Source organism: Pygoscelis adeliae, unplaced genomic scaffold, assembly GCF_000699105.1.
Source record: "Pygoscelis adeliae isolate BGI_AS28 unplaced genomic scaffold, ASM69910v1 Scaffold294, whole genome shotgun sequence".
In the NCBI taxonomy this organism is placed as follows: Eukaryota; Metazoa; Chordata; class Aves; order Sphenisciformes; family Spheniscidae; genus Pygoscelis; species Pygoscelis adeliae.
This window is the reverse complement of record NW_008824722.1, coordinates 392,471-417,386: the sequence shown is the minus strand read 5'-3', so window position 1 is coordinate 417,386 and position 24,916 is coordinate 392,471. Positions and strand designations below refer to the sequence as shown.

Genomic DNA, 24,916 nt, shown 5'->3' with positions numbered 1-24,916 from the left:
GGTCATACCAATTCTGCTTTGCAGATTAACATGTGCAGACAATTCTGCTATTCAGCTCTGAACCACTTCCTCACCTGCTCACAACAGGAGAGGTCTAACACTGTTTCTGAACTCACGTTCCATGTCACAGGGCAGTCCTTTCCCAGCCATCCTAAAACAATGCTTGCAGGTGTGTGCTGGCAAGAAAACTAATACATACGGTTTTCAAATATGTCTTGTGATTAACAATGGAAACAAGAAAACTTCCCTTTCAATATGATAAAATATTTCTAGCCAATTCAGACAGGGCTATAGAAATAGCTAGGGTTTTTTCAGTTTACCCACTTCAATTTTTCAGAAGTAGTGTATTTGTAGTAAAAGCAGTGTTAATCAAATTAGATCCTTGTGTTTATAGTATTTGCCTGAATCAAGCTCAAGTTCTAACTCAGGTGACTGATTTCTTCTTTTTCAACCAAGGTGAAGCTCCATTCATTCTACATCTTCCTTAGTTTCAGATTTTTTCTGGTATTTTCCCTGAACTAGGCAAGATTTCATGAATCTGGCTCCCAGAAGTCATGCAGTTTTCCCTAAAGAGTAAAAACAAAATAGCAACAAGTCAGAAAAACAATGATAGAAGTGAAGAGTAGAGTAGGCAAGTGCTTAGCCTGAAACCACCACAATGTGCTGCAAGTCCCTAGAATTTTATTCGGAAACACTTGCCAGTTTCCCCGTATGTGAATCAACTCCAAATATCTCTGAAAAAACAACTCTGAAAGAGCTACATCATTATCAACTTTCATCAATTGCTAGGTAGCTTTTGCAGCTGTGTATTACTGTCTCATTCCCTTCCCCCTCTATAACAAAAAACGTCACACACACTACAAATTATGTCTTTTTAGCACATTGCTGGGAGCGATTAATAGTCTTTACACACGAATGGTTGATGACACAATTTTTAACTGAAATCAATACTAAGCATATATGTATAATTTAAATTTTCTGTAAGTGATACACTACATTACTGGAAAGCTAAGCTTTTCCAAGACGGGTAGCTTTCTGTTCCAAGACAGGACTCAAAACTGTTGGCCTGATCACGTTACAAATAAAACATTTCTTCCAGCTCTAGACTGGAAGAAACAGCTCTGAACTCAGATACCAGTAGACGTTATCCACCTATTCCACCAAGGCCAGCTAGATATCATGAAGGCAAATATTAACAAAAGACTAATCATGACATTATTTACAACTGCATACTTTTACAGAGCATGAAAGGCTTTTCCTAATCATTGCCTGAAATTCAACACATTCAAAGGGGGAGGAGTTACAAAGAGCCGTTAAACACATGTGGATAGAGCCCTGGACTCAAGTAGCCTCCAAGTCACACGCTGCCAGACAACAGCGGGAAGCGCATCACTGCATTCCCACCCCAACATCCTTTTCGAAGCATCTGCTAATAACTATAATCAGAGACAGGCCCTGTGACTTGACTCAGTACTAGCATGTCAGTGTATTACGCAAGCCATTTACGAAAGCAGCACTTTTAAGGATAAAGATGAAACCTTGGTTTTATTGAAGCCAGCAAAGTAAGAATTTTTTAACTAAAATCTATTCTAATACATCTAAGTGTATTCCACAGCCATGTTGTTTCTGAAGAAAAAAAACCCCTCTTTACAACAACACGCTATTCTCAAATGCTAAAAAAAATTAGTTAAATGCACCCTGCAATATGAAAAGAGAGAAGAAGGTTTCATTACAGTACCTGAGTAGGCCGAGTGGTTTGTATCATATCTTGCCATTTGCCATATATCCTAGCAACTAAGTCTTTTACCTGCAAATTTGCAAATTCAGGTTGACTAGTTTAGCCGTTTCTGTTAAAAAAGCCAAAACCATACCCCCTGTCCCGTCCCCCCCCAAATCCATAAAACCCCGAATAACCCAAACACCCAAGGGTTTACTGGGAGGGAACAGTTTTACAGCTGGCACAAAGTATCATCACCTCAACTTCAACCAGATCCCTGTAATCTGGGTCTCTGAATTCAAACTCATGTACTCCACACAAACACATTACAGGCACGTGATTCCCCATGTTAAGTGTTTGGAATCAGCACGCAAGCCTCTGGCCTCCAAACACCCACCTCTCATCCTTCAGGTGAGTTAGGTTTGTTACACAAGTCGGATTGTACCTAGAGAAGGAGCCTGCAACTGCAATCACAAAAGCCAACTAGGCAGCACTGTCTGCTTCCAAAATTAATTCCTCATACATAAAACTGTGCTTTTCATAACCATTCAGAAGCAGGTGTTTAATCCAAGCCATTCAGAACTGAGATTTGCTTCATATGCTGTGTTAAAACCCAGCACAGTGGCATCCTCTGGAAGTTACTGTACTATTACACAAATGAAGTGACGGGGAAAAACAGAGTAAGATTTTCCCCTCGCAGTGCAAGGGCAATAGAAACAAAAGTGAAAGCGACCCGAGATACAAAAATCCAAGGCAAGAGTCACTAATTTGTTACAAGGATCCATGCTCTACTAATCTGGCTGAATAAAAAAAGAAAAATCTTCTTGAGAGGTAAGGATGCACACAAATGCAAATGTTTGATTTAAAGCTGAAGAAGCCAAGGCTTTTCAAAGTTGAGGTCAGTCATCTGATTTGGCTTGGTACAACAGCATGCAAAGCATGAAAGTCACAAAATTAGGACTATCATTAGTAAGCCCCACACCACAAAGCAAATGAAAGGCAATTATCCAAGCTTGATGCTACATCACATACACTGTTGGCTTAAATCCACAACATTTTTAACTAACCTAATTAATCTGAAAATAAAACAGACACATATGCAAGATAGGCTAGTTTTTCAGTCGCTCCCCTGTATCCTGCCCCTCCATGTAGCCTCTGCTCTTACGAGTAGAGTCGACTGTCAGTGACTGCCAGGAAAAGAAACAGAGCGACCCTGTGGGTCTGAAAGTTGAGATGCCTGGCTAAAAGGAAGACAAGCTCACACATTACAGTTGTTCAGAGTCCTGTTGTTAGCAAAAAGAGTATTTTCAGTGCATTAAAATAGGCATATATTTATATACGTGCAAACCAGAGAAAACCCAAACCCATGAGGAACTCTTAGAATTTCCAGGGCTGGGATGAGGAGGGAACAATACACATGAAGAACACTAAGAAACACCCCAAAACAAACAAAACCCCACCAACTTATGTGTCTTACCTTAGTTCGATAAAACAGCCTTGCATCTTCCCTAATATCACATTTTATGTGCTTATCTAAGGCACCACAAAGCTTCAGTAGGTGTTGCTAAATAAAGACAAAAGTGTACAGCTATTTAAATCCTCCACATCAAAACTAAAAGCTTTCTTCAAATATTATTTAAAATTTATATGCTTCAGTTTGAATTTTTCTCAGAAATATACAGTAAGAAAGGGGGAAAAGAAAGAAAACAGGATCACAAGATCCCCTAACAGTTGCTGGTATGCACCTGGTAAACCAGGTCTAAGAGCTTTAAAAAATAGTTTCGAAGTATAGCAGAGCTACACATCACAAGTTTTAAGAGTTCTTACTAGCTAATTTCTAAGTCCCTTCTGTCCCCAAAGTAGCAAGCGTAGTGCTATTCAGATCTTTTATCAGCGAAAAAAAGTTCAAGTTACAATAGATAAAAACCATCTTTTCAGTAATAATGGCTCAGGTAATTTTCTTTTGCCAGTCTTCAGGAATTGGCTGAGCAGGTAAAACATATCCAGGGTTTCTGCATGGATCTTTTATTTCTCTCTAAATTTCTGATTACTTTAATAAAGCAGTTTTGCAACTTCATAATCTCTTAATAATGGCTCCCAAGATCTTTCACATTCTGTGATTTTCTTCATAAAATTCCTGTTTTCAATCCCTCACTGAACAGCTGCAGAGGCTCCACTCCGCAGAACAGGTGAGACACGCTGAAATTCTACTTATAAACATTTGCTGGTGTTGCAAGAGCATGACAATTTACCCCATCTAACTGGAAAAGTACCAGAAATGAAATAGTTATATTGATTTTATACAAAGTCTAGCCTGCACAATATTCATCTACTACCCAGTTCAGCCACACCCCTCTTGCCACTTGATGGCTACCAAGTCAGTGAATAATAGACTCTTTCTTCATCAAGAAATACAGACACTTAAAAAAAAAAAAAATAAAAATCAAGTTCTCCACAAATCTTCAGGAAGGCAGTTGTAAAAAACAAGTCTCAAGTGATCATCACAATATAATTTTTTTCTTTACCAAAGATGATTTTGTTTCAGATCACACTGTGATCATCTTTTTGCATTGAGTAGGAAACTGAGACACTTAAGCCACGAAATGTAACCAAACATTACTGCTTTGTCTCTCTCAAACAATTCATACAACAGATTTCTTAACAGCCAAGAGTGATTCCACGGGGCAGAAGGTGTACACAAACACCTTGCAGCAAGCAACTCACAGAAAGTGATCACAGAAATCTGAATAAGATTACTGAAAGGCTAAGCAGAAGGTATTACTTAACAGATGTTCACATCACACGGCGCAAGGGAACTATCACTACAGAGAACAGAAGAGATACAGTCCTAGCTCTTGCTTGCTGCATGGCTGCACTCCGGCACAGAAAACTGATGTGTTTGAACATATTTTACTGGATATTTTCAAAGTGGTTTTCTTCTAGACTGAAAAATTTCAACCCTACTTCAAAAGTTCATAGGACTGCTGGACTTCTAAGAATTTCTGTGTTAATCTCCAAGTTACTTTCTGAGAAAGATAACAAACTAAATGTCTGCTGATCCACAGCCTTATGTTTTGAGGTAATCCCATTTGCAGAAACGCAGAAGAGGTTTATTTCCCTGCAGTAAGTGCAGAGAAAGCTCTTCTGCATTTGCTTTGCCCAGAACAAAAAGTTTCCCCCGGTGCTATTATCCACTGGTGATCTTCTATCACATGATAGTTCTTACCAAAACAGACCAAAAGTACATGATAAATAGTCTTTTAAAATCTAAAGATCTAGCCACTTAAGTTACTTACCCTTTGATTAGAATTTACAGCATCAAAGAAACTAGCTTCACTGACTAAATGAAGGAGGATGTAGATTAGGTAGTATGCCTGGAGAAAAATCAACAGAGCTTTAGCAGTCAAAGCACAATCGTAACTCTTCACATCTAGATATAGCACTATCTTTGCTTTTTGGAATGATTCCTTCAGCCGCCAGATCAATGGACAAGTATGCCTACCCATCTGCCTAAAGAACTAATTTGAAACAGTACATTAATATATTAGAAACATTTTAAAACAGTATTACACTGTTTTAAGTTACCCAAGTAATCTACAAAACTTTCTGTAGTTTTAATTATGGAAAATTAAATTCAGCAGTTGGCTTTATTTTCCCATCATTTACATCCAGATCAAAATACCTGCTAAGAGATTCCATTATATATTGGTTATTTACCAAACCAATATTCAATTTTTGGATGGATGGAAATACTAAATCTTTCTAATACTTGTTTATGAGAAAAGATAAGAGATTCATAAATCTCTTTCTGAAGCCTGCAGGTGAAGGTCTGGCTCAGCATCAAACCGTTTCCACTGATTACATCAGAACAAGGGGAGGATGGTCCTCTGACTACAGACGACAGGACTCAAGACATCCATGTGACTTAGCCATGCAGAAAATCTGATGATTTCCCTGTTTGTAAAACAGCCTAATACAGCTTCCTCCGTCACATGCTACTTCTTTCCTTCCTCCATGACTATAATCAACATTGAACATGAGTAATATTTCAATTATACAGGTGAACAGCAACAAAATAGTGTACGTACAGTTCCATGTACAGAGCCGTCCTGAGTTAACAGAAATTAAAAGAAAGATTCTCAAAATTGTAGAAGATGCATAAAAAGACAAATGCAAAAATGCACTGTCAGCTATATACCTCCTGTTCTAGTTCTGTATGAAGGTGGTCTCCATCGGCATCCTGCTGCTCCAGCCCTTCTCTCATCTTCTTTAGTAGATTAGAAGGTTTCATGTACACCAGAAACTGATGCAGAAGAGACATCTACAGATACAAACATTAACAAATTGGGCTGGTTTACTAGCAATGGAAAATTGGAAACCGAGTGCCACTACGATATTATTTGTCCACAAAGACAAGAACATAAAAGGGATTTTTAATTAAAATGGAAGTTTTTGTGCTCTGGATAATTTTTGACTATTCACAAACTAAAGTCTTTGTACGTTGCGCCTCAATGAAAGATCAACCCTACAAAAACAAAGAGTGACTCTACATGAACACAAAAGGAAGACTGAAAGAAGTGTAGACCTCTTTCCGATGTCCAAATGAATGTTTAGGCACATAAACAATACTGCACTTAGAAGCTGCAGAACATGCAGGTTACACACATGTGCAAATATACTTCGAAAACTAATCTAAACTAAAAATTACTAATTGGTCATTTTGCAAGGTTCTTGAAAATAGCCTTACAGTGTTAAAACATAAGACACAAACAATAATATACACGTTTTCTAAATGTTCAAATTATACACACACCCCCACACACACACATATGCAGTACCTGCTTGTCACTGTCATCAGGTATTTCTATATGCTTTTTATTAAGAAGCTTTGAAATTATCACTAGGCTAAGACGTCTTCTTACTTCCCTGAAAAACAATTAAAAAAAAATCTCTCTCAGAGAATTTCTTAAATCCACACTGTTTCTACAAAGTATATGAGGCTATGCATGGCTTCCCTAGACATAAACTTGCCTACAACTATTAAATTGGATTTTCTGAATATAGGTGCTATTAAACTAGTAGAGAGGCTAGTAAAATGTAAGTACCCTTATCTCATTGCAGCTTTTCTTCTGCACAAGTAAAGACTGATAGATACTCGCCTCCATGCCTGAAATTGAGGACCCAATCCGTTCTCCTCGCTCAGATACATTATAATTTATTAACTTCAAACATACAGAACTCATAACAGATTGACACTTAAAAGCAGGTATAAATCACCCAAAGAAAACTTAATTTTTGGTCATTCAGACAAGAATTAGAATAGGTGATGGATGTCAGAATCTGAAGTTAAGTCTTTCTTTACTATAGGGTACCAGGAAGTCCGCAGCCCAGAAAACTACATGTAAAATGTAAAATAACCCTTTTTCACAACAGAGGTGATCAAGAAGCTATATATACACAACAAGAATCGCATATACATCTCTAACATATGAGAAAACCCAAATACTTTTTTTTGTTTGTAAAGCACCATGTAATACCTATTGCATTTATCAGACTTTGAGCTTATACAAATATATCAGCTGTTAATGATACAAGTAAATTAGCTGTTAATGATACTACATATTTCTGATGTTACAGTGTCATTACCGTCCACGTATTATCCAGCTAGGCACCAGCTGAACTAGCCACAGGAGATTATGGTGATGACTGGAGAGTTCACTCACTGCCAGGCAGAGCTCAGGCATCTTTAAAAGAACAACAACAAAAATCCCGATACTGAAGAACGGATATGGTGGGCATTTGTTTTATTTGCAAAGGAGTACACACCTACTTCCTAGAAACATACACAGCACAAACGTTAAAAGGAATTGATCTAGTAAGAGATGATGTGCATAAAGATAATTCTGTATTGCACCTGTAGTTAAGTCTGCTAAATACTATTTTACAGTAGGGTAGTTGAGATCAGATTGCTTATCAGCTTAGTGCAACCATTTCTTCATTCTTTCAGAGAGCCATTTTAAACATACAGCTATTTTAGTAAATATAAGATTAAGTTCAATACAACAGTCCCCTTGCAGCAGAGGACAGGCAAGCATAATGTCATGTGACAAAAACCCCTGGTATATACCCACCCACCTCCAAAATCTCACACAAATCCCAAGCTCCCAATTTGTTCATATTACATTTTCAAGCAGTATTTTTCCGAAATGTCAAGGAAAAAAAAATCAAAAACTTCAAAACAGAAGTTTCTTGAAAACTAAGTTGCAGTTTCATAAATATAGTACAAGAAAACTAGTTATGAAGCTACCTTTGTATCCCAGTCTTTTATACTTATCAGAAGCTGTATGAAAAGGCACTGAAAATCTATCAAAGGAATTTGCTTTAACTGTTTCTCCAAGCTTATTTTAAATAGCAATAGAAGCAGCAGCAATATTTCTTGATCAGTATATCCACCTTGAACTGCCGTTGTACAGAAACCTAGAAACTTTAAAAGAAATAAAAAGCATTAAAATCTGAAATTGGTTTAGTTTTTTTTAAAGTATGAGAACTTAAGTTTTCCACCCTCACATTAAAATGCACCTCAAATGATATATTGTTCTTGCAACGCTTGTGTACTAACATCTCCCCATCTCTCAGTAACTGCACTTTTTTTTTTTTTTTTTAATATACCTGCTGGAGGCTCATCTTCTGAACAATGGCAATATTCCCTGGACATTACAAGAGTAGGAAACTTCTCCACTGCACAGATAATCCTCATCTAACTGAATGAAAGACTGACAGACTTTCTAAATACACAAGTAATACCGAAAGCATAAATCAAGAGATTCTTCCCCACCCAAGTATTATCACATGGGTTACATACAACATGGGATATGTCTGTAAATGAGAACACAAATTAATCAAGGGATGTGTATTTTGCCTCTAGTGGAGACGCTCCGAGTGCTTCCTCTTGAACTAAGTGATTTTATAGTTAAAAATCTCTAAAGAAATGATGTCAGGAGGATTCAAATTCTTCCACAAGGAACTCTGAAATCAGTTATAAAGTCAGTATTTTCACCGTACCACCTTTAATCACAGAGAACTAGCCTGTGAAGTGTGACCAGCACTCATTTGGCTTATGGTCTCACAGGACAGAGCGCACGGCTCTAACAGCTCACTTCCACAGGAGAGTCACAGTCACAGCTCCACCTGCCCTCCGTGAGCTCCCACCTCGTTCACCTTGTGCTGCACAGGGACTGACCGCGCACCTCTGGAGAGCTGCACTAACACACTGAGGCAGCACAAAACGTACAACCCAACATCAAATCCCCTTCTCATTTCCACTGGAACACAGAAATGGATAGTTTCTTCTACACAAGGGAGCAAAGACATTTGATAAAGTGCCACAGCTGCAAAAGGGAGGCGGCAGAACTGTGCAGTTGTGAGTGAAGCCAATGGAAGTCAGGGAGAAAGGAAACTCTCAAGTTTGCAACGAGCCTGCAATAATTTCTGCTGAGTGTGAAGCTGAAACCCCAGCATAGCATCTACTCACAAAACATGCCCCAGACTAGATTAAGACACCGAGGTTTTTGCTAAAAACCAAAACAAAGCAACAAAAAACTCCCACCCCCCAAAAAAACCCCAACCACCCACAAAAACCCCTCCTACACTAACTAGAGTTTTCTCACCTTAATCACATTAATTAAATTGTTTTCTGGTACACTGGAGAAGGCTGGACTGGCAGAGGTTAGGTCTCCTCTTGGCTGTTGTTTACTCACTGTTTCTTGCATCTGACTTCTAATAAAAGAGACACTAATTTGAGCAATAAATCAACAATTTAAAAGCCCACAAAGGCTTACTGGCATCAAACTGAAGGGGAAAAAAAAAACCCTGCATGTTTCAAAATGCCTTCAAATCAAAACAATCCTCAGTTATAGATCACACACATCTATCTTAATTTGTAACCCGATTACTTACAATTCTGCCCAGCTATTTAGGCAACAATTCTTGTAAACGTCCATTAGGAAGGTGCAGGACAAAGGACAGTGTTCTGGTTTGCTGAATCCTTACCTGGCAGGCACTGTTTAAAGTCCTGGCTTACTTATTCTCATTAAGACCTGAACTGAGAATTTAAAGAAGAGTATGGCTTGATGGAAGGGAGGGCAAATAAAGGAGAACCTTCTGATTCTACATTCTAAGCACAAGACTTGCTTTCACAGGATCTAAGTGATAAATATCAAAAGGAAAACACTTACAAAATATCACACTCGTTAAAGTTGGGCTGAAGATGCTGCAATGGAAAGAGAGATCTAAACGCAACACCCATATTGACAAAAACAGCTGACACATCAGCTAGTGAAGGAATCCATGGTTTAGACTGTTCATCACTGATGGAAGCTACAAGTAAAAGACATGGAATGGATTAGTTTTAAATTTAGTTCTTAGCATTAGTTCCTTTTAAGGGAAACAAATAAGCTCAGTCGTCTGCATCAATTCTACCAGCTCTCATCTCAGAAGAGTTGGTGCACTGAATGATATGCTTACTTTCAGAACCATGACAGGAAAAAAAAGGTAGTCTAACACAGTACTTTACACTAGAGAAACATCTTGCCTATGTAACAGGTGAATTACTTTAAAGTTCCACCCATTTTCCCTCACAGCTCTCTTTCATCACAAACGGCAGAATAAGCAAGGAGGCAATATTTACTTTTAAGAGAATACATAAATTCTGTTCTGTGTAGGTATAGGTAAGAGGGTGTTACCATAGTGGGACTGGAAGTGGAGCTAAGATTTTAAAACAGGCAAGGCTTCTAGAACAGAAGTGCTAAACAGATGGAATTCACTTGATAGAAATAAGAAACAAAGCTTATTGCAAAAAGGGCTGATTTGTATGATTACTTGTATCTGAAAGTCTGTAAAGTCTAGAGAGGATTATCCATAGGACACTAAACTAGCACGGTAACATCAAATTAGATGCAGTGTTTTCCAAACAACGACAGAAGTCACTAGAATTCTGAATTGGGTCAATTTTGTGTCTTAGAGCTAGGTTTGTAAGAAAAAACCCAAATATAATGGAACAACACTCAAGACGCTGCAGGTTCAGATCTCAATGTTCAATTCAGAAAAAAAACCCAACAACAAAAAGATGGATCCTTAGTTAAGCACTAGAACAGAATGTCTCAAAATGCTTTAAAGACTTCACAGTTGGCAATTTTAAAGTGGTTAGACAACTTTCCAGGAGCAACTGTAGCCTATTTGATCCGGCTCTGAGGTCAGAGATCTGCTGGGATCTCTCCCAGCCTTAATTCTTTGAATGCTCATTGATCAGCTTAAACTGCTCATTCAGAATCAAGCTTAATGCCAGCAAAGCACAAAATAAAGGAGGCTACATTCCTTCTCCTATCAGCTCACAGTCCTATTTCAAACAAGATTCAAAATACGTGGTACAATTTGGACAGACCTGAGCAAGTACTTCAAGAGAACTGCATTACTTTAACGATGTTAACTGGCAGGCTTAAATGAATTAGTGACTTTTGATGGATCTGAATAAAGTGAAGACATGGAGAACATACAAAGGAACTTGTACTGGAGAAGTATTTGATAGTACAGATGAAGGAAGGCAAAACACACAAGACACGAGCAGCGGTGTGGGTTGAAACAGATCCTGGAAAGTGTTTCTGTGCAGGTGTGTGATTCTTTTCACTTTTGCCATTTACCTGGAAAGTGAACTATGTAGTGCTACATACTGGGTATGACTACGTGAAAACCACCTTGTAATCCTTAAGCTATGAAATTAATGTCTGCATCTTCTAAAGCAAAGATGGAAAGGAGAGTAAACTTTTGAGCAGACTGGGGTCCTCTTCAGGTCAATTCTATTTGTGAAGTAACAGAAGTGAGTTTAAAAGGCTCTATACCAGACGCACTGCTTTGCAAATACATGCCAGGACCACATGCTGTGGTACAGCTTGCACACACTCAGTGAAGACGAACTCCTAGCATTTGTGCATTACGTAACTAACAGAAGAACCTAAATTCAAGCCAGAATCACAGAACAGAGCCAGTGCCTTTTAATTCCTCCCCAACACCTTTCTATACTTAACAGAAGGGAAATGCCTTCATTCAGATGGTCCGTTTTCCATCCTTCAAATACTCACCATTTTTTAGTGTTATCTCCATCAATCTCTCTAAAATCTGGGTGGAAACACAATAGTCAGGATGAACAGACATCATCTGTGGAGAGAAAAGAAGCTACATGTCAAACACCAAGTTGCATGATGGCATCAGTTTTTTTTTAATTAAAAAAAAAAAACACAAAACAAACTCTTTGGTAAAATAAAGTGAGAAACAGTAACAGGAAAAAAAAGCAACAAAGCCTCTAAAGCGAGATACACCAAGGAGAACAGAATATTGTGAATATGGATTATTTCAAGCAGTGCACAGATGCTACAAATACTTTAAATATTAATTATTTGCAATATCAGAATGCTGTAATCTCACGTTGAATCTGTTGGTTCATAAGAAAGTACTGAGGGTTAAAAGAATGGAAACCACGTATCCCTTTGGAGCCTATTTGCATCTGTGATCAAATTGAACTCCTTGATCAGGAGCAGGAACAACAGAGTTAACTACAACCTTTTCCAGTCATGGGCAAGTTGAACATATGCAATACTAAACCAAAACAATGAATTCTTAGTTTTTCACGGAACTCTTAACTACAAAAACATGACTATGAAGTACAGTTCAGGTTTCCTGGAGCACTTCACTAGCCCAGTAAAAAACTCTTCTTTTTCTCCCCCAAGTGCTGGACAGTTTCCTGCTCTGTAAAGTGAGCTGAATTGGCTCGCACTTCCTCCTTATTAGAGGAACACCAGGGCTCACAGAAGGGGTGGAAGGCAATTTTTTACTGGCTGGAGGGAAGGACATGGAGGAGCAAAACGTTTCCCTTCCAGCAAAAGCAGAAAGCCAGTCAACAGACCCAGGCTGCAATTTCACGGGCGGTCCAGCTTTCTTTTTTGTTTCAGGCACAGTTAGAATGTGGTAAATAATAATAGAATGGAGATTGGAGAGGGGCATTTTTGTGAGTAACAGAACAATGTAAATTCCTGGGGATTTAGACACAGACACAGATGTCTAGAAAGCAGACAGCCACCACACTTCCTTTGAGAATGGCTCCAGACTTTTTCCTGAGCCATAGTGCATGTCAACCTTTTCCAAATGAAAAGTAATCTGATAATACGGGTATCTCTGATGATTTACAAGGTTATATATGTAGAAATGGTACTTTTGCATACCGCAGCATGCTTGGGTGGGGGGGTTTGTTGTTTTTTTAAGGGTGGAAGGAAGCAAGATTAACATTTGCTTGTGATTTGGCCCACATTATTATATGCTGAAATCTCTTCTCACCTAGCACGTACTGTGCCCTTTTCAAATGCAGTAACACGAATGAAGGTTGGACAGGGACGTCCAGCTTTGCAATCACTCTGAAAGTGAGTGAAAAAAGTTATCCCTAGTGTTTTACCCTTAGTGACCATCAAAGTATTTCAGACTGGAGAACAAAACAGAACCCAGAAAGATTTTTTGATTTAAAAGTTGTTAACCTAATGCAACAGATTCACAAACTTGTTCTGATTATTCCTGCTACAACTGGCTTCCAGGAAGAATATTACACCTGAACAAAGTATAACTGCATGAATAGTATAGTCTTACCTGGAAAAGCCACTTTATAATTTGTATGGGACACAAGATACAACTGTAAGCAGAACTTAGAAAACCATTAATAGCTAAAGAAAGCTGCTGTGTTACACCAGAACTGTAAGACAAAGATGGGGGTGGGGAAAGAGGAGAAAAATCAATTAGTGGTTGAATCAGCACTTTCACAAAAGCATAAGAACTTCCCCACCCCTCAGATCATCATCAACAGCAAACAAAGATCTGAACATCCGAAACAGATGTTATTCTTGTGCTCTTACCTATATGAAACACTATAGTAATTAAACCTTGTTTGTTATTTAGAACAACTATCTTTTTCTCCAGAATGCCATACTATAAAATCTGGAAACATTTGTATTATTAGAAAATAATAGCTTCGAACAAACATTGATTTACACTATTGTACTATGAACCATTATGCCTGTTTACACAGAAGGGCTGCTATGCTCAATGAGACCAGTGAATAAGATTTTTTACTGTCCAGTGACCTTTACCAACACTTCTAAAAGAAAAGAGAAGAAACTTTGTTTGTAATTTTTAAAGTAGTCTTTTAAATAAAGAGTCTGAAGGCAAACTGAAGCAATTAAAATCAAACAGTCTAATGTCACTCTGCATATTTGCGAGGTGCAAAAAGCAGCTGTTGGAAGAACAGGAAATATGTCATTTTTATTACTGAATTATTTTAGCTTTAGTCTTCTTTAGAAAGTCAGGTATGTCATAAGCAGCTGAATTAACGATATTGTTTCCCACATACCCTTCTTTAGTCTCTTCTATTCTCAGTATCTACTAAAACAGGTAGCTCTGTTCAGAGAGGTCTCTGGCCTAACTTCTCCATATACCCTCTACCTGTCTGACTGAACAAGTGGCTAGGAAAGGGGCCATGTGCCAACTGGACAGCCAGTAGGTGCCAGCTGTGCCAAATGGGCAGAAAGCATAAGCAATTAAATCATAATTGCCTTCTGCAAGGGATGATTTGTTTAATCCTCATTCCTCCAGTCACTGATTGATTTACAAGATACTTTTGAAGCTTATATCCTTGTGATCTTCAAAACATATTAATAAAGAGGCCTGAAGCCAAAGGAGTGTATCACAAACATCACTTCCTCAAGAGATGAGGAGAAGCCACCCTCCTCCTCTTCACACCCACAACAGCACATACACGTGTATGCAAAATCCTTTAAGATTAAATGAATTCTCTCAGTTTCACTGATGCAAGTTTGGAATAAAATGCCAACTGAAATAACCAGAATTTTTCAGGATTTGCACTTGTGGTATTAGGCAAGAATTTGTCCAGCTATTTGAAGCCGGACAGCCTCATAATATAGAATACAAATCCCTATGAGTTACAGAACAGTCGTGTATACGCAGAGACACGCTGCTAGCTCAGTGACTGAATCTAACAGATGTCAGAAATCGTGACTTTCTGCAATCCTCATTAAGTGGAATCCTAAGTCCCAGGCCCATTCAGGACGAACACACGTAGAAGTCTTTCAGCAGACATAATGCAACAATAGTAGGTCACAGATCAGTTCACCACAAAGGTCCTCTTTCTGTCTTGGGATAGTTAAGCTTTTGTTCATTATAGCATTTCACTTCTGCATTTATCTTCCACAAACTGGTCAGATTATCAATGATAACCCCACACAGTAGAAATATGGAAAAGGCCAGAACACCTATTTTTTTCCTTATGTCTCATTTAAGATGTTTTTTCAAGAATTCCAGAGGAGGAAAGAAGGAAGCTTCAAGATTAACTCTTGTGTAAACCTAACCTGGAAAGGAAGCCAGTCTTGCCTACTTAGTAAGGCAGAGCTCATTTGCACGCAAAGATACTATTTTATCTTAAAAACTAACACTGAAGAAAATTGCACAAGTAAACACAACAGAGCAAAGAGGATATTCTTACCTAAGAAGGAGCTTTTCTATAGGATTTTGAGGGATGAAATGAAAATTCCTCAAGTCAAGGTTATGTTGATTGAAGATTTTCCCAGAGGTTGATAAATCAAATATGTCTTCTCCAGGGTGGTAGTCAGGTATGGCATGAGCTATTACTGAAAATCTCTTTATAAACGCCCTGTAAAATTCAAAATTGCTTTTATGAATTTAAACATCGAGAGGCTATTTGCTGGTTGAGACAGTTATTTTCAGATGAACACATCAGCCTTATGTGAAAGCTGAATTGCTAAAATACAGTAATGTTCAAGAAAATCCACCTAACCCCGAAAGACGATAAAAATGGTTCACATTAAACATTAACAACAACTGATGGAAAGAGAGAGAGAGATTAGGAAAAAAGGCTAGAAAAGTGAAGAACTAGATTTAATTGGTTTTGGAGTTGGAAGGACCTGTGCTCTTCTGAGAGATCTTCATCTCCACTGGCGTTCTCCTCATCTTCGCCATCTGAAGAATCAGTTTCCCGTCCTTGTATGTCTTCCTGTAACTGCTTTTCTAGTTCATCTACCCTGAAATAACAGTAGCAGCAGAACATATCATCACCATTTAGTATTTACAACAGAAGACAACAAAATATAAGCTCTGAATGTGAACCCAGGAGTCAGTAGCCAATTACGCATGGCAAAAGCATGTGACACTGCATCTGTGCAAAACACAAGCATCTTGCTATTCCAAGATAAAAAGTTTCCCAAAGCCTAATGAATTTCCAACAACACATTCAATCACGAGTTTGTCAGAGACAAATACACTCAACCAACTTCTGACAGTTTCTTGTAATTGCACAAAACTTTCAATCTGCTGGATGATTTTTTTTTTTTAATCTTTTTTTTTCTTAAGTGTCATACTAGTGTTTTATTTGTTAAATAGTATTAGTTATAGGAGTATTCACTGCTCCACAGTCAGTCACAGCCCACAGTTACTAGGGTCAGATTCTTTAATAAAAAGTTAATCACACATATATACCCATCACCACCACTTGCCATTAATACATATACCACATTACACTTTCTACCCAAAAGACCTCTTGCAAGAACACTCATTAGTTCTGTTCACTGAACTGCGTAACTACTCAGATACTGACAGTCTACACAACGTTGGAAACCAAAACTGAGCTACAAATGCCTTTGAAGAAACTACTACAGTCAGTCTACATAAATGCTTCTATTTCATGCCTGACCAGCAGCTGCTGGCTGGCTCAGTGACCTACAATAAAGGCAGAGTAAATTCAGTCTGGCTTTTGAGGGGTAGACAGATGTATCACAAATCACTCATTATTGCTTGGAAGGAGCCTGTCATGCAGCTTTTACAGTTAAGCCGCACTTGTAGGTCCCATCAGATGTATGTTGGTGGCATCAGCAGGCAAAGCTTAGCTTGCTGCTACCCAAACTCCATTTGGATAGACAAGGTAAATCTAAGCTTCTACAATTCCATCCCAAATTTTTCAAAGCAGCTTTAAGAAACAAACCTTTTAGATTCTTCTTTCTCCTTCAAGAGATGTTCTAAACTGTTCACATATGACACCTGGCTAACAACAGGAGGCTTAGAAAGCTGTAAATGAAATAGTAAGAAATTAAAAAAATACCACAAGCTATCAATTCATTCAGTATTAGACAATAAACATAATCAAAATAGAAACCTCTTCCAATTTTAATGATATTTTACCTGAAGATAAAAAACTCAAAGGTGACCCTGAAAAAGAGACGATTAACAGTTTAGGTTTCTCAGTCCCTTGACAATTTTATGTAATGGTCAAATCTCTCTCAGCGATTACTTTAGAAATAACTGTGCTTCACAATGGATCTGAACAGCAAAGCAAGTCTCTGCATCTCTCCCTGGGGCTGACCTTCAGCTAACCTTCACAAAGAGCATTAGCATCAGAAGCCTTTTACCTCACAGCTTTATTATTATCATCCACTGAGACCCTGGGAATCCCCATTCTCTTGCATGAGACAAAAAACTCCAAAAATGATTCAGTAGCTCTTTGTTACTTTCAGGAGTCCCTAGAGGGCAAAGCACCAGTGTTTGCTACATCACCTCCAAAATCATCAGGCAAAACAAAGCTTCCAATCAAAATCCTAATACAAACCCAAATTAAGAAGCTAATAAATAGAATTAAAAAACAACACACAAAAAGTCTTAACTGCTAGTAAAATTAGTCTGGTTTTCAGTAGCCAGTGTTTTATTCAGCTAGTAGCACAGATTTGAAATCTTTTATGGCCATGATTCAGTTCTTTGGACAAGCAGTGCCCTTCTGACACCACCTTCTTAAATTGCAAGCTTCTTACTAGTGACAAAGCTTCTTCCTATGAGCTCCTTCATTTTTGGAGAACACAATTCAATAAAAGCGTACCCTCTCATTAGAGATTTTCTATTACCCAAAGGTAACAGAAGTTAGTTTAAGAAGTTAATGTCCACCTGCTAATAAAAAAGTCAGTTAATACAGCATTCATTTTTGGTATTCACAGACATCTTTCAAATGTAACAAGCAGCATGTCTTTGTGTGGGAAATCCTGTGGGAAAGCTGAAGACCTCTTACCTTATTTTATATCCTGTTAATATGCCTAAAACAACTTCTGAACTGAGGAATTAAGACTTGATTCCAATTTGCACATATGCCCCTTCTTACAAGACAAGAGAAGAATGCTAGTATATGCAAAAACCATGGTCATGGAAATTTTGGGACAGTTCTTAACTGTTTTGTCTTACTTGGCCATTAATTATGCAGAAACAGGATAGGCCAAATGTTGTGGTGACATTCACGTTCCACAAACATTTGATCTGCTGCATCTGTTTATAAGTCTTAACCATTAATTATGTAGACATGTTGGTTAAGATTGTGGAATACGTGTGTAACCACAAAAGCCTGATCTATAACATGCTTGTATAGTTAATGGATAAGGAGAGAGAAAATAATTATGGCTGTTCAATATCTGCCTACAGAGATACTCTTTAAGAGAAACTCAGTTAACAAATAAACCATTTCAGAGATTTAAAAACAGGAGAAGACAAGTACAAGAGTATATATACAGGTATTCTGCTAACAGCAGGTTTGTTTTCTACTGTAGAAAATAGCAGTGGGCTGACCCCAGCCGGCAGCTGAGCACCACACAGCTTGCTCATTTCCCCGCCCAGTGGTGCAAGGGAGTGAATAAGAAGTGCAAAAGCAAGAAAACTCATGGGTCGAGATAAAGACAGTTTAATATGTGAAGGAAGCAGGGGTGAGGGGAAGACGAAAAAGTGATGTGAAGGCAATCACTCAGCACCTTCCACAAGCAGAAGGATGCCCAGCTAGACTCTGAGGAATGGCTACATGCCAGACCAGCTCCCCCTGCTTGGTTTTTATTGCTGAGCACAACACTATGTGGCATATCCCTTTGGTCATCTGGGGTCAGCTGTCCAGGCCACACTAAGTCCTACTGCAGGATCTTCCTAATTAAACCATTATTTTTACAATAAAACTGCAAAATCACAACTTATTTGACAAGCTGTTATTGAACAAATAGGCTAACTTTTAAAAACACAGATCAATTCACCATAATATCCTGTGAACTGGGATTCAAACACTTCTTCATTCATCCCTTGTGAGGAGAAGTCATTCAGCTTTTTGAAATCCTTCCTAAAATACCTCCAATTTCCATGAAATTCAGCCTCAAAGAAAACATCACACTTACAGATCAAGAACTCGTACACAGATTCCTGACAATCACAGACTGTGACAAGGATATATGACTGGAGTCTAGCACACAGATCTCTCAACAGATAGATCAATTTCCTCTAGCTAACTTCAACTCATAAAAATCTTACCTGATCAGGAAAATGAAAACATTAAATCCCGTACATCTTCTAAATGTAACCTCCTGCCTCTTTCTTTAGGGGGAAAAAGCAAAAACTGGACTCCTAAAAACCACCGAAAGACATACAGCTAATACAATTCATCTGCACAAACCATCTTTCAGCCATTCCAAGGGCAAGCATAGCGACAAGCACCCTTTCTCTGACTACGCTGCACCTAAGCATAGGACCCTTAAGTAAGCCGAGTAATCAGTTTTGCAGGCAAATAACTCTGAGTTTTCATGTGTTATGAATAAAGGAAGAAAACATACCAAAAAATACAATATAACAAAGGTGCTTTTTTTCGTTTATTAGCCACTTACATGAAGCTTCAGTAATGGAGTCATTGTGTCCTGAGAAAAACTGTCAAGACAAGATTCTTCCAGGGTTCCTGCCTGTGGCTTGGGACTTGAAGACAGAATTTCTTGCAGTGGCATAAATACTTCTTCTTCATCATCATCATCTAGACTGCACTCCAAACTCTCGTCTTCACTGTCAAAGCTGCTTTTTGCTTTTCTGTTCAACTTGGACTTGTCTGTACAGGTGCTTTCTACTTTTAACTCACCTGAGAGTTGTGAAGACATATGGCTGCTGTCCATGCCCCCTTCTTTAAAAGACAATGAACGCGGAACACTTTTACCAGTCTCTTCTGAGAGCGCAGGTTTCCCAGAACCTTCCACTGAACAAGAACCAGAAGCATTTTCTGAAGTCTTGTCTTTTGTTTTTGAAAAACTGTCGCTGGATTGAATATCGTAAGCTTTATTGTGTGCATGTCTTTCTGGCCTTTTCCCATCTTGTTCCTTCTTGGCATTCGATACCTGAGATAAGCCAGCATTCTGGAGATGAGATTCCACACCTTTTGTTTGTGTTAAGCGGTGAAAAGAAGGCAACACAGTACTTTTTTCCTGAGAAAAAGGAAGGGACTTTTCCAAGAAAAAGCCTGAGTTAACCACCTGCAATTGATTCTCTTTGGTACCCACAACAGAAATGTGGTTATTTTTACCAGGACTGTGTGCAGAACATGAAGATGACAAACCTACAGAGGAGCAATTATTTTTCTCATTTTCATCACTTGAGTTGAGATATTCCTCTGGAAGAGTAGAATCATGTCTAGGTAGAGCAGCAGCCTCCATTAGTTGCAGAACATCACCACAAGTAGACTTTAAAAGGATATTTTTTACAAAGTCAGACCTCCTATTTTTGCATTTTGCAGATGACCTACTAAAAGTAGGGTCATTCAAACTTGATAATTCAGATTGATTTAAACTGTCTGCATCCACACTCACGGCAGTGTGTTTTCTTTTCCCAGGAAAGTCTATTTGTTTGGATCGCCCAGAAGACATCTTAAATCCAAGGCAGCATGAAGGAACAGACTGGCTCTTCTGCATACCAACAGCCATCTCAGATGATGTTCCCAGTGCATTTGGAGAAGATGCCTCATGTTTTGAAACCTGCGTTGGCTTTGGTTGAGATGGGTCATCTATGAAGTGTTTAAGAAAAAAAGTAAGCCACTGTTGTCATGTTTAACAAAAAAAAAAACCAACAAAAAAACCTATAACAGCTTACCCTTTAAAAAAATAACTTCTGTTTTTAAGTCAACCATGACTGAAATTTTTATCAGAAACTACAATCCTGCTTGCACACAGTGGACCACAATTAAGATTTAGCTGATACTGTACCATTATGTTATTATTGTAACTAACTTGGAAATGAAATAAAATCCTTTTATTTTAAAGCAGCTCAGTAGCCACCGTAGAACACTTTTTCTATGCACTAGAATCAATCAGTGTTTGGAAACAGACAATAGCCCAGTTGAGGTATGGGACTGGAATAAAGTTTCCATAATTACATATAATGGTTATAAATAATGAGCATTACTAGAAGTATTTTGGAAACACTGCAGTAATTTTAACAGTGCTCATGAAAAAGCATTCAGAATATGAAGAAATCTGTTTTCCGGTTATGGCTCTATGGCACCGGAGCTCACCTTCCTCACCATGCTGTTCTGCTTCCTGCCTTAAGCTGGCACCAGCACCTGGACACTTCATGGCAAGCTACTTCATGGAGCTGATGTGGCTGAGAACTTCCCAACTCAATTTTCAGCCAGATCAGCTCCTCGCACCACTGGCCAAGTCCCAGTGCTAGCATAGGCGGAAAATGAAGCATAGCAGCAGAGAGTCTGACAGCGATGGACCCACAACATGGGAATACCCTCCTTGTTTTGCCACCACCCCCCCCCTTTTTTTTTTTAAATCATCCTACTGATGTAGCTCAAGCTTCTATTCATGTAAGCTTTTTATATTCGGTTCTATCTACTGTAGAACAAAATTATGTGATTAAAAGGGGCAAAAAGCAACAAGAAAACCAGCTAAACTTTAGTGTTCAGTTCAACAAGAATGTTCTTTTTGGATTAAGCTGAAAGGCAAATTTGTTAACCACCACAGTGAATGTGGATTTTCCAAAATGCAAGAGAAACCATAAAAATAATCAGGGATTAAAGCCTTAAGACAAAGAAATATCATGACTTCTAATTAAGTTACAAACAACCTGTTTTTCACTAAAATCCCAAATTACTTTTAAATCTCTTCAAGCTTGCCATATATTAGAAATAACCTTGGCTATACAGCAGTAGGTTGGTTTTTTTTTTTGAGAGAGAAAACAGAAAAACATAACTTCAAGGAAAAAAGCTATTAAAAAGAGACACTAAGTGATTAACATGATTGTTTAATTCCATATTATCAGCACTGCTTCTACCTGAGGCAGTCTCCCTTGAACCAGAATGTGGTATTTTTCTTAAAGGACATTCATTTCCCTAAAAATAAAGACAGAGAAAATAATAAAGTTAATTGAATACTTTTTAAAACCAGGATGTTGACATTTTGAGCCAAGCGTTGAATCCAGCACAGACTTAGTTCCACACACCCCCAGAAATATGGTAATATACTTCAAGACAAACCTAAAACACAGCTGCAAAGATCAACAAAAGGACTCTCCACAACCCGAATTTTATATCTTTTCTTCAGATTGGCCTCCGGTTCTAAATCTCTCCACATTTAGGGCCATTAGCCACTTGCAACCCTGGGCTATACGGCAACATAGCCCAGCAGGCTTTCCTCAAACAAGTCATTAGGAACTTAAACAACAAAATGACAGAAAGCACAGACAAGCAAATACAGAGGGAGGGGTGCTACGGAGAAAAGGAAACACAAGCTAAACAATCTTTTTTGTTCCATTCATAACACATTATGGAGGCACACATAATGATCTTCCTTGCAAATAATGAGCAACCTTTTAAAGGGTTTTCTTGGTTGGTAAAAAAGTGAACATAATTCAACCCGTAATGAAATGCTACATACTTAATAGGACCACCCCCACCTCTGTCTAAATACTGTGGCTTAAGTGCATAAATCAGAAGTTGCAGTTAATAGCAGTTCAAACTAGCAGAAATTTGCCACGCTGTTCGCTACACTAAATTGTAAGAAAACATAAGGTTAAAAGACATTTAGGATAATAAAGACAATTTATCTACAAAATACAATTTAAAGTTACAATTTCCATTGCATTTTCATGCTTGCATCTAACCCAGAGTATCTTCCCTGCTTTAAAACCAGGATTTCTCATTTATTGTAAAATAGTTAAGAATCAGCTTACCCAAGCATGACCTAAAATTTACAAAGGAATAGCAAAAAGAGCATAAACTTTTGTTACATCTGAAAAAGGCAGCACCAAGAATCTCATCCTACATTGAAAAAGGAAAAAAAAAACCAAACGAAAAACCCCACATGTACAGTGGGTCACCGATTTCCACCTTTAACGACCCTTTTAAACACACCTGATGTGATACACTTGTTCCTGAGAATGGCTTTACAGGATATGGCTTAGATTGTTTCATTCTATGTTTCTTCCACTTCCTTCCTCTGCAGAGAGCTTCCAGTGACAACCTAAATTCAGAGTCAGTTGGAGCACAGGGAAATTTCACGGGAAGCCCTGGGTTTTGGTACAGAGACGTGTTGTTCGCAGTGCCATTATTTCTAGCACAGGCTTTTCGAGTATCAGCTTCTGATGATGAAACCCATTTGTCAGAGTCTGAACTAGTGTCTTCTAGATCCATACAGTCGGTTTTCTGTTCCCAACTATTCCCACAAGACAACGGCACTCTTGTTACACCCCGACACTTCTCATTTCTTCCCTGTTCTGACTTGACAGTTTTATCCTTTTCAGCCAAGAAACAGCTGCGAGACCCTGCAGTAATAAGGAGTTTTTGAACCACAACTTTTGGGTACAACGAACCCAGTGCCTTGCACACTCTGCCATTCTCTAAAATGTTTACACTGTCCTTTTTCTCCTTAATTCCTCTCCGAAAGGCATCTACCACAGGACTTGTGTTTGGTGTTTGGTCTGGCATCTTTTTAATTCTGACCTTCTTTGGAGAAGATATTTTCTTTCCAAAACGTTCCGTGTGTAAAACTGACAGTCCGATTCCTGCATCTTTTACATTTCCTCTGTCTGGTGAGCACAACACAGTTCTGTCTTTATGGCCAAGGTCTAAGAAATAAAAGAAAAGACAAATTATTCACAATCACAATATTGGGAAAAAAAAGTCTTATTGGACTGTATTACTTGATATTTTCTCTCTCTCACACACAATCCAAAATGAATTTACTTAATGATTTAGTTTTGCTAGTGCCATGCGATTTATTTCATATAAAAGAACTGCATGATCTATGTCACAGCTTCAGTTGTTATAAAAAAAATCTAGCTTAAGCGTGAGACAGTAACTTGAAATAATAATTACATCACTATTTAAAGAAATTCATTTTAATAGGAAATTAATGTTTTCAGTTACATTATTAGAAAAAATTTAAATGTGCTCATCTTGACATATTTGGTAAGCTATACTCCTTATATTGCTGCTCCAATTTGGAATGAGATTGGACTATACTTCTGCACACTTATATAATTAAAACTCATATAAGTATCTTCCATTTAAAAAACATATATTTACCTTGCTTTAAAACTGGTTTGAAGAACTCTGGAATGGTCTGGTTTCTGAAGAGAAAACATAACTTTATCTTTTTAAAAGAACAATACCCAAATACCCATACAGTGAATACTGATAAAATTAAAATGCTCTAATTTATTGCTACAGATTTTCTTTTAATGCCAGCAGCTCTTATTTCTGATAGCTCTTTCTGATAGATCAGAGAAAGCAGCAGCATCCTCATCGCCTTCTAGCCTTCACTCTGCTTGGCTAATGAAGCCGACCTGTCAGTTTCCTCACTCAAACTGTTTCCTTTATCATCCTAGTAAGTCTTAACCACCCTTCCAGCTTAAACTAAGCTTTCTTAAATGGGTCTGACCTCACCTGTATCCACTATTCCAGATGAGACCTCACCAGTACCTTATGTGATGGTGTTAACAACCTCCCCATCTCCACTGTCGACATTTTGAGCAGGTTAACGCCTACTATATATATTTTTTTTTTTTTTAAAGGTGTTATAGTGGTAAGCAGCTGGCCTTATCAATACCATCAGCCACCAAACCCTCTTCAGTGCATTATTAGTTGCTATCAAGTCTAACCAAAAAGTTCTGTCTGCAAGTTGTAAAGTTCAACTAACCCTGTAACTTTCCTCCTGTTGTCTAAAACCCTTTTTGCACCACTGTTTGTTGCTTTTTTCACACATCTGGTGCCAGGCTGGGATGCAAATTCCTGTCTGCCTTATTACCAGA

The 24,916-nt window shown here is 38.1% G+C and overlaps 1 protein-coding gene across 1 annotated transcript; it reads right to left on the bottom strand.

Moving 5' to 3' along the window:
* Positions 1-422: 422 nt before the first annotated feature.
* FAM178A (family with sequence similarity 178, member A) lies at positions 423-24,632 on the bottom strand. Its single transcript, XM_009323279.1, has 20 exons — positions 24,588-24,632; positions 24,192-24,258; positions 23,607-23,731; positions 21,941-21,998; positions 19,510-20,666; positions 16,821-16,903; positions 15,748-15,864; positions 15,309-15,476; positions 13,403-13,505; positions 11,851-11,926; positions 9,952-10,093; positions 9,385-9,493; positions 8,025-8,201; positions 7,364-7,461; positions 6,556-6,643; positions 5,916-6,038; positions 5,014-5,091; positions 3,195-3,281; positions 1,739-1,807; positions 423-566 (listed from the first exon to the last, which is right to left on the bottom strand). The coding sequence occupies exons 1-20, from the start codon at positions 24,630-24,632 to the stop codon at positions 531-533; spliced, it is 3,006 nt and encodes a 1,001-aa protein (XP_009321554.1). The 3' UTR covers positions 423-530.
* Between the last annotated feature and the right edge of the window lie 284 nt (positions 24,633-24,916).

Excerpts from the sequence above, each read along its gene's own strand:
- FAM178A (XM_009323279.1), bottom strand. The coding sequence starts at position 24,632 with ATGTCGACAGTGGAGATGGGGAGGTTGTTAACACCATCACATAAG. Across the intron at positions 21,999-23,606 it reads AAATATCTTCTCCAAAGAAG|GGAAATGAATGTCCTTTAAG; the intron begins GTCAGAATTAAA and ends CTTTATTTTTAG. Across the intron at positions 10,094-11,850 it reads GGAGATAACACTAAAAAATG|CTTCCATCAGTGATGAACAG; the intron begins GTGAGTATTTGA and ends TTTTACTTGTAG.